This window comes from Kryptolebias marmoratus, linkage group LG17 (assembly GCF_001649575.2).
Source record: "Kryptolebias marmoratus isolate JLee-2015 linkage group LG17, ASM164957v2, whole genome shotgun sequence".
Taxonomy (NCBI): Eukaryota; Metazoa; Chordata; class Actinopteri; order Cyprinodontiformes; family Rivulidae; genus Kryptolebias; species Kryptolebias marmoratus.
In genome coordinates this window covers 18567021-18576650 of record NC_051446.1, presented here as the reverse complement: position 1 = coordinate 18576650, position 9630 = coordinate 18567021, and the positions used below count along the sequence as shown (strand labels likewise).

At 40.5% G+C, this 9630-nt stretch overlaps 1 protein-coding gene across 6 annotated transcripts in view; it reads right to left on the bottom strand.

Annotated features, from left to right (window-relative positions):
• The window catches only part of adkb (adenosine kinase b), a 138180-nt gene extending 128600 nt beyond the window's left edge, over positions 1-9580 (bottom strand). The window contains exons 1-3 of one of the 6 annotated variants that reach the window (XM_025010756.2): positions 9212-9580; positions 7255-7329; positions 7108-7161 (exon numbers count right to left, since the gene is read on the bottom strand). In XM_025010756.2, coding sequence (XP_024866524.1) covers positions 7108-7161; positions 7255-7329; positions 9212-9261 — 179 coding nt within the window. In that variant the 5' untranslated portion in view covers positions 9262-9580. Of the gene's footprint in view, positions 1-7107; positions 7162-7254; positions 7330-8043; positions 8163-9211 lie in introns of those variants that run through there. The other 5 variants (XM_017438774.3, XM_017438782.3, XM_017438791.3 and 2 more) reach the window with 5 other exon arrangements.
• Positions 9581-9630: the final 50 nt, after the last annotated feature.

Below are 9630 nucleotides of genomic sequence, written 5' to 3'. Positions count from 1 at the left end.
TTTAATTATAAAATGCTCTTTTAAAAAAGGGGGGAGTTGGAGGGAGTGGAGTGCAGGAGGAGGAGGGGAGGGAGCGCCCACATGCACAGAGATGTAGATTATGTTTGTTACATCCTCTTTGACTCGTGGCGCTTCCTTCTGGCACCACCTGCTGGCAACTGCCACCGACCGAACCCAGGCATCTGCAGCTCCGGCGAGGACGAGCCTTAATTATGATTGCATCAGCCGTCTCTCATGAAGCATAATGCATCACGCCGAAAAATAAATAATAATAACCCAGCACTGCGACGTGTTAATCCGTTTTAAATATTGGGAAAATTCAGCTTAAGGGCAAAAAGATTTCATGCATTTCTTGTTCTTTTTTTTTTTTTTTTTTTTTCGAAAGTCCCTATGTTTTATAATTCACAAGGTCTAGATATACAATTCTTACAGCTGAGTACAGCTCTGTGAACATGACAGATTTATGCAAGTGCCCCAAATCGTCAGATTCATGCCCATCAATAAAACATTAAGAGCAGCGCGGCTGGCAGCTGAACATGTTTCTGATGTCTCAATTACCGGCCGAGTGCCATTAGGCTCCGCTTTCTTTTTGGCTCAGAGGTCACCTGATGGATGGAGGCCTGTGACCTTTGTCCTGAGCAGCAAGGGGGTGGGGCTGAACAATCATAACACCCCCCCCCCCCCTTTCCCCAAACCCAAGTAGACCAGCAGAGGTTAGCTTAAGTACTGTAGTACAGCACTCAGCCTTAGCAACAGACAAGGGATGTGGGAAATAAAAAGGTGGTGGTGGTTGTGTTGGTGGGGGCCGCTGTAACGTGTCAACACACTCAGTCAAGCATGAGTGCATCCAGTGAAGTGGCAACACGGCAAGCACACGCAGCCCCTCCACACACCCACCATGCTTGCGAGAGTCCGTACACACACACACACACACACATATAAACACACAAGGTGGAGTGTTTCTCCTCATGACACACCAGGATGGCTCCACTGGGGGGCTTCCAGCACTCTCGATTCGCTTCGTTATTTATTAAAAACATAAAAATAAAGAAAGAGGGGTAGAGTCAAGTGTGTTTACAGAACCGAGTCTGTCTCTCTCTCTCACACACACACAAACACACTCACAAACCCAGGAGCCAGAGTGTTTAGCATGTACTCAGTGAGAGAGGCCTTTGTTGTTTCCTTCCCAGTAAGCAGATTGAGCTGCACAGCAGCAGCAAGGGTGTGTAAGATGTACACAGACAGCAGGGTGTGTGAGTTGGAGAGGCACCTCCACTGATCTCCTGTGTCGTGTGATGATGTGTGTGTGATGTGTGTCTCAATCCAGTGCTGATCCCCCTGAGTCAGCCCTGTCAGTGATATGAGCGACGCGCCCCCCCCCCCACAACCCCCCCACAACCCCACCATACCACCCCACTCTTCCCTCTCTTTTGCTTCGCCATCCGGAATGCTAATAGCAGCCAGCCACTAACGCTGCGGCGCTGAATTATTCATGCGGCAGAGGGTCACACGGCATAATGAGGAGTTTACTCTCGTTCTGGATGTGATTGTGACGCTGCTAATCTGCATTTAGCACAGAGAAACAGAGAAAAGAAGGAGGAAGGAGGGAGGAGGGAGGAGGAGGAGGAGGAGAGGAGAAGATGAGCGCTGATGAACTTAATTGCTGTGAGCAAACAACCTCTGAAAAGAGTCACGCCATCATCCAGAGATGAGAAAGTAAACAATTAATTATCATCGGACAGAGGGAGTCGTACAACAAATGTTTGAACAGCACTAATATTCAGGAGTCAGATGAATCCCTCCCCCCCACACACACACACTTCCACACACACTTCCCATCCTGTCCCCCCCCTGTGAGGTGACACCACAATCACTGTAACAACGATTCACTAATTTGACACACTAATAATTATTAGCTCTAATATGACATGGTTACCAATCCCAGGAGGGTTTGGGCGCACGCTCGATTATAACGTTCTGCTCGTGCCGAACAACTTGTAATGCCTGGTTCTCCTGAAATGAGAGCTTTATTTACTCATATTATAATCTGCAGCAAAAAGAGGTGTGTTTTCATTATGATAATATGTTTCCTCCTGAGGCTCCTTGGGGTAGAAAAAGCAGGCTTTTGGTGCCACCTGCTGGACATATGAGCTAAATACTCTTCTTTTTCTTTCTTTTTTTTTAATAATATCTTATCAGCTGCTCATAAAAAAAACAAATATTCAATTCTTGAATTGAGCTGACTCCAAAAGTTAAACAGTTGTAGACCTACAAGTTTTTTTAAAACTTGTCCACTGGTTTATGAGATATTTTGCTAACAGACAGACGGGCAAAAACATCTTTGTCCGCCTTTACCTCTCCGTGGTTAAATGTAAAACGCAAATGTGGCAACGTCTAAATGAATAATTAAGTTTTTTTTTCAGAATTTAGTTGAAAGTTATTCGCCGTCACCTGAAAAAGAAAGAGATTTTTTGCATCTTAATTGCAAAAAAAAAAATCAATAAAATTTATTTTAAAAAACTATAGAGGAACAACACCAGCATTTGCATCCATTTAATGGCAGCTGTGACTCCAAAACCATCGTATCTCATAATATCATCTTGTCAAACAGAATAAAAAGCAGGTGGAGGAAGCTGAAGTCGCAGCTTTGGTTTGCTGGTTTCCGCTCACAGCTCGAGTTCAAAACGAACGAGGCGCTTTCTGAAAAACCAGCATCTGCTGCAGACAAAACCCTCCGACTGCAGAACTCTAACCGCACTGGAAGTATCCTCGAAATGAAAGCCGTGACAGCGTACGAGCCATGCCATCACTGCCACATTACTCACCAACCGCCACACTGAGGCATGGATGAAACACAAGCATTAAAGTGAAAGTTCAGATCTTTGACAATGGAGTCCTGTGAAAAGGTTATATACAATAATATTAGCTGATGTGATTATTAGTGGAGGATTATAATAGAAGATTACAGAATTTATGAACCGAGTTTCTGGGATGTTATTTTTGATCTCCAACTATAAATACTGCTCAACTGTCTTTAACAATATTTACTAACAATTTTCTGATTTTTTTTTTTTAATTTATGATATAGCCAATATGAATTTACATATTTCAGTTAATAAAACAAAACAAACAAACTTAGGGGTTGAAATATACAATAACTAAGGGTGCCAAAATGTAAGCATTAATACTATTATATTATAGCCATTTTGTTAAAAAAATTTATCCCGTTCCTTGTTGCACAACTTTGAAATAAAACATGCGCAAAACAGACATCACAACATGCGGCTCGATCATGAACTTTGGTCTTTTAGGTCATACAACGCGGACAAAATTAGCCAAAAACTGCACAACAAGATTCAATGGCAATCAATGGGATTTCGGTGAAACACACGAGATAACTCAGGCCTCTTTGGAGCTCCACAGCTCAGGCTGAAACGTCATTCGAAGTTTAAACAGCTCACAAAACGTCGCTCTTTAAATGCCTGAACTGGCACTTTGACTTTTTTTTTTTTTTTACGATTTTTAAGCAATCTTAGTTTAAGTTTCATGATTTCTGGAGATTTCTCCTCGAAACAGCCAGCTGACACTTAATGATGTCACATGCTAACTTGTGAAAAACCTCGTTTTTTTTCTCTCACGGCGCCTTTGATGCCTAGAGACGGTGTGCATCGTATCGTGGGGATTTTTGTCTTCTTTCACTCGGTGCGTCTCACTCTGCTATAGGACTTGTGGTTTTCTCCCAAATTCCCCGCAGAATACAGAGAGCGCACACCTCGAGCTTCCACACATTCAGATATATTTTAGCTTAAAATATTCTCTTCGAAACTGGAAGTGAGGGGTCTTTTTAACTAGTCATAGATCCTACGTTAAACACTGGAGAAACAGAAAAAGTCACATGTGTGAAATTTAGTTTTCTGCCACTCAGGGTTCAAGAGTTCAGATTTTTTTTTTTTTTTTTTTGCACGATGACTGTTTAGATTAGTTAAGAATATTACAAAATCAGTGTCAGAATTTTGAGCAGAAACTGCATTGGCACCCTTCATTGCTTCTTCAGAAGTTATCTAGTTTATCTATTACTGACTCATGTTTGTGTCCAATCAGAAGTATGAGAACCATAAACACCTATTTGTTATCACCGAAGACAAAGAAAATGAGCAAAGCAGCGTTTCCTGCCAATCAGCTATTAAAGCACGTCGACTCGCTCTTCTGAACACGGCAACAAAACAAAGCGGCAGCTCCCCAGCCAGCACTAACGGGGACGGAGATGGTTCCTACTGTACGGCGGGCAATTTCTCAGCAACAACAGGATTATATGGGCTCTGCTGTGACTGCGTAATTGAATTCAGGAAAAGGCCACAGAGCACTGCATCCAATGATCTCTCTCCCACCAGGGCGATGGGATGAACAAAAAAAAAATGAATCGTGTTACACTAGATTAGGTAACGCAACAATAGTGTTAGTTGACGGGAGTTGTAAGCCTATTGAGAGCTTTTTTTTTTTTTTTTGGTAATGAACTTATTTGTCACTGTTCTTCCTCCACGTCCGCTTTGTGAATGAACTTTTTACCACATTACGCCATTTTAGTCACCGAGCAACACGAGGAGGAGCGCGCCGGCTCACGAAACGGCACCTAAAACAACCCCGCCGCGTATTTACCAAGATGTGAACCGACAGATACGATGCGTCTGTGTGTAGGATAGGCAGATGATATGCACCGAAATGCATTGTGTTGGGAATTAGGCGCCAAAGCTGCATGTTAATCCTGCCCTGACCTTGTGCAGAATGTAGAGGGAACCGTGTCTGCGGGACTAAAGATAACACGGCAGCCTTTGTGATGAAGGAGAACACTGCTGATGATGCTGCTTTACGCCGCCGCCGCCTACGGTCACGTGTGTCCTTTTGTATAGTAACAAACCTGACAAGGTAGCCTATTGTAGGGTCTGATCTACTGATTTGTCTTTACTGTTCAAGAGTTCACAGCTTTTAAGTCATAGTTTAGATCCTTTGAAGTGGGATTCTGTGGAAAAGTTTCGGACATTTAATATCTTACTTGTTGTAAAATAACTCTTTGAATGAAATCAATTTGGAAAAATTGTTTATTTTGATGAGCTAACAGCTAGTCCAAAACAATTATAGTCAGAGTTCATGGGAATGTTTTTGATTTTTGTTTTTAAATCTTTACATTGTCGTCAATTTTGTTTTACAAGTTATTTAGATAGAATTCTGTGGTAACTTGCAAGCACACACAGCAGCAGCAGCAGCTAGTTGTAGCACTTCCAGAGAGCTTCAGACAGGAAGCCTTTAGCTCTTCAATCCTGTCAGATTTAATCTCTATTTCTCCAAACCGAGGTTGTCCAATTAGCTATCCACAGCAGGTAAGATATTAAATGTTCATAGCTTTTCCATAGAACACTTGAAAAGATCTAAACTACTCCTGTAGATGGATTTAAGCAACATACTAAATCGGAAACAATTTTAAGATTTGGTACTAAATGCCAACAAGAGAAAAGAAGAAGGGGTACTAGCAGCTAAATAACTTGGAGCATATAGGAGTATTTTTTTTTTAAATACTGTATTTTCAAATCAGTGTAACAGAATTGTTAGAAAGATAGACTTAGTTCATTAATTATGAATGCAGACAACATGTTTGTGTGGCTGTCATCTGTTGACCAAGATGAGGCATGTCTTAACATTAAAAACATGATAGATTAGTGAAGCCACTACAGACAAAAACAACAGTTTTAAAAGTTCAACTGATCCACAGAGAAGGTTGGCTCTGTTGTTCCTGTTTGTTACTTACAAATAATCCATCCAGCCATCGGACGGCTCGTTTACGGAGCGCCAGTTGAGTTGTGGAGAAAAACCGAATTCGGGAATTCTTTTTGGACTAAGCGAGCGTCAGATGATGAAAATAAAGTAAGAAAACAACACAGAGCAATCTCTCTACTGCTCCTGTGGTAAACACAGGTCAACTGATCCTAATCAAGGATATAAAAAGGATATATAAAAATATTAATAAACAATAATAAATAAAATCTGAACAATATTTTCTAATATGGATGGTTAATGTGTCTTTAAATTTAAAAATTGTAAGATGCTCCAGATGCTCACCTACAGAAACTTACCTACAAAGACTACAGCCAACCTAACGTAGGTCAGTCATGTGATTCAAGCTTTGTTTACACTGAGCGTGGGCCTGCATTTCAGAATTTCATATCTGTATATCTGTAAAACTACTGCAGTAAACTCTTTCAACTGCCCCATTTGATAGAGTTCAGGATAATCTTTTTATATTTGACTTCACACTTTGCAATAAGTTAAACAAATCAAATATTCTGCCTTTAATCTGCGACTCCGATCTTTACACATTCAGACTGAAATGTGACATTTTTACTTATCGTTGCAAACTCCTCAAAGTTACAAAAATGCAACCCAAGCACTTTCCTCTCCCTGTTGCCGTGCTCCCAGATGGCACGCTGAGAACTAATGCAGGCAAACTCCCCCTGCAAAGAAACCATCTGCACTGTATCAAACAGAGGAGGACGGGTGCTTTCAGATCAGCCAAAAAATTAAATCTTAGTAAGTTTGTTTACTTGTTGTTATTCACCCTCCGTTCTAAAAAGGTGTGAAAAGCTGTGTTTGGAGACGCACATAAGTGTTTTTTTCAGGAAGGCTTTAGCGTTACTGTACAATCTGCCAGGAATGTTAAGAAGGTGGTTCTGAAAATGGAATCCAAATGCTTCACAAAGCCTTTCTTCGAATAAATAAGGAACAGTCATACATGGTGTTAATAATGCGCCTAAATATGTGATCTTTACATCAAGGTTGGAGTAAACAATGAGATTGTTTTGTGAAGATTGCCACAGATTTAGCATTAGGAAAATGTGGCTGTGCCAAGATCTACGGTTACCAAGTATGGATTTATGACTCGGCTATTTTGAGTCTAGCTAAAGATGACAAAGTGTTGCATATGAATGAGCGTATCCCTTATTAGGTTTGACGTAATTTTAGCTCGATGCATTACACGACAGACTGAAATGGGTCTCCCTGGTGTATATATATATATATATATATATATATATATATATATATATATATGTGACTCACAGGGCTTTGTGTTTGTCTTCAGCAAGGATCTGGTCATTTGACTTCAGTCCAAACCTTTTAGGAAAAAAAAAACAGCAAATTATTTTATTGTGTTTTAGCCATAAATAAGACGAAATGAGCGAAAGTGTACGAGCTGTTTAGACTTACTTGTCAAGGAAGTCTTTGTCCACCACAGCTGAAATGTCAAGCAGTGGGTTTCCCATCCCAAAGAGCATGTTTTCACTGTGAGAAGACAAAAACATATTGTGTGCTGTGGACTCCCACTATGCTGCTCTGTGTGAACAGAGGAAATAAGCAATCTGCTGTGAAACAGGAAGTCATCTGGTCAGGATTTGTTGACTTAAATGACTTAGGTTTCAGTGAGGGATGCACATCTGTGCTCCGACGGAGGCTCCGTTACCCCGAGATCCTGCCTCTGGTAAAAAAAGAATGCCACCAAGGCATGAGAAATTAAAGCTACAGTTGCATGTGTATATGCAATTTCTACTCAAATAAAAAGAATGAATGGCAATGGCACATCTTGACATTTAACAGTCAATAAAAGACCATTGTGTTGTTGCTTTCATAGTAAAATGTATACTTTATTCATCTTCATAAGAACTAAGAAGGTATTCCATGTCTAAAACTGTTGAGTCGAAAATGGAATATTGTATTTTGTGTCACAACCTTTTTTTAATCTAGAAATTCTAAGAAATAAGATTTAATAGAAGCCAATATCAACTCCTCATGGAGCCTTGATAACAAACAACAAAATAAACAATAAAATGTGTGCGGTTCAGAGTACAAATATTAAAAAGTGCTCTTTTAAGCAACAGTTTGACTTTTCCTATAGTGTCAAAATTGTGTTTTCAATTAAACCATTAAAAGACGAGCAAACAGCAGTCACGACTGCTGCATTTCCTCCCCTGTGTAGTTATATCATGGTTTGGATCTCACCTTGGTGTTGGCATGTTGTCAGAAAAATTCGCCAGATGATTAAACGAGCAACAGCTTCCTCCTCAATCAAAGCAACGTGCTTTTTGACTCCAGGAACTGTAGTAGAGCCGCGGCCAACCCTGACACGTTTGTGGAAAAGGTGGGCGGGTCATAGTATCAGCTAGGCTTGTGATTGGCTACGCACGCTCCAATTACTGTACGGGTTTTTATGCTGCGTTTGTGTCCAATGGGGGAAAAAACGAAATAAAAAGGGTGGCCCCTGTCATACATATTTAACGCATAGAGTCTATGTTATATAAGAAAAAATAAATCTATTTTGCTCGTTTATAACCGAATCATGTCTCGCAGAGCTTTTGCCTACTGTTTTTAAAAAACACTTGGTAACTTAAAGTATTCATCTTTTAAACGACTAGTCTTTTAATGTATCATTTATGTTTCTGGATCGTTTTGAAAAATATGACATCTCTAACGTAATGTTCCTAGGTCATTTGAACGCCACACGTAGTTTTTTTATGTCAACAAAACATTGACCGCTAAAGCTGTTAAAATGATTAACTATATCACTGTGTGGGGTAATTAAAATAAGAACAGATAACTAAAAAAATGAATTCATAGCTTTATTCTTGCGGCACCATGTTTTCTTTACTATTGGGTCTCCATTTTTCGTATTACACTACATAACCCCGCCATTTATATACATTTTGTCTTTACAAACAAGCAGTTTTACGACATATTAAACATCCCTTTAAAGTCGTAACCTTTTACCTGAGGACAAAGTTAGTTTCACGCCGGTTTAACTTTATCGTGAGTTAACCAGATGTTTTAAAAAGGCTTTTTTTTTCAATGCTTTAAAACTCGAACATCTGTTTTTAAAAGGACAGATAGAGGTTGTGTTGGGAGTTTCGTGTGTGCGTGTGTTTTCGACTCGTGTGACGGAGGTGTTCCGCTAGCTGTGATTTGTATTGTGTCCGAACAGGATGAATGTAAAAGCGGTTTCGCCTAAATGTTAGGAGGTGATACAGCGTTCAGATGGCTCGTTCGCCGCGCAGCTCCAGCTGACAGTTAACACAACACGGCAGTGGTTAGCTTCATTAGCAGCTAGCCACGGGGGCTAGCCGCGCGGAGCTAGCTTAAAATCACCGGGTTTTGTTGTTGTTGTTGTTTTTACCTTAACGCCGTTCCCTTTCCAGTCGACGTGTTCGTCTCCTCGTTAGACATGTTTCTCCAAGTCTCCAATGGCTCTGTTAATGCCTTTGAGCCTTTAAAGTCTTTATTTTTTCCCCCTTCCCGACAACAGGGAAGAGTAGCAGGAAGCAGACTCTTCCTTTCCCTTCAAACGAAGTGAAGAAACCGCATGTACTCCGAAAATAAAATTAGTTTTGGCAAGGGTCCACATTAGTTTGTTATTTTGGCCTGGCTGAGAGCTTACTCTAAAATTTGCTTTTAACATCTGGCTCAAGAACCAGCTCAGAAGTTATCTATTCCAGATGTTAAAACCTGGTCCATGTCTCCTCAGTCATTCATCATCAGATCTTCCAGGGTTTCGTCACTATTATTTGTTCGCTCTTGTGTTCAGAACAGTCTGAT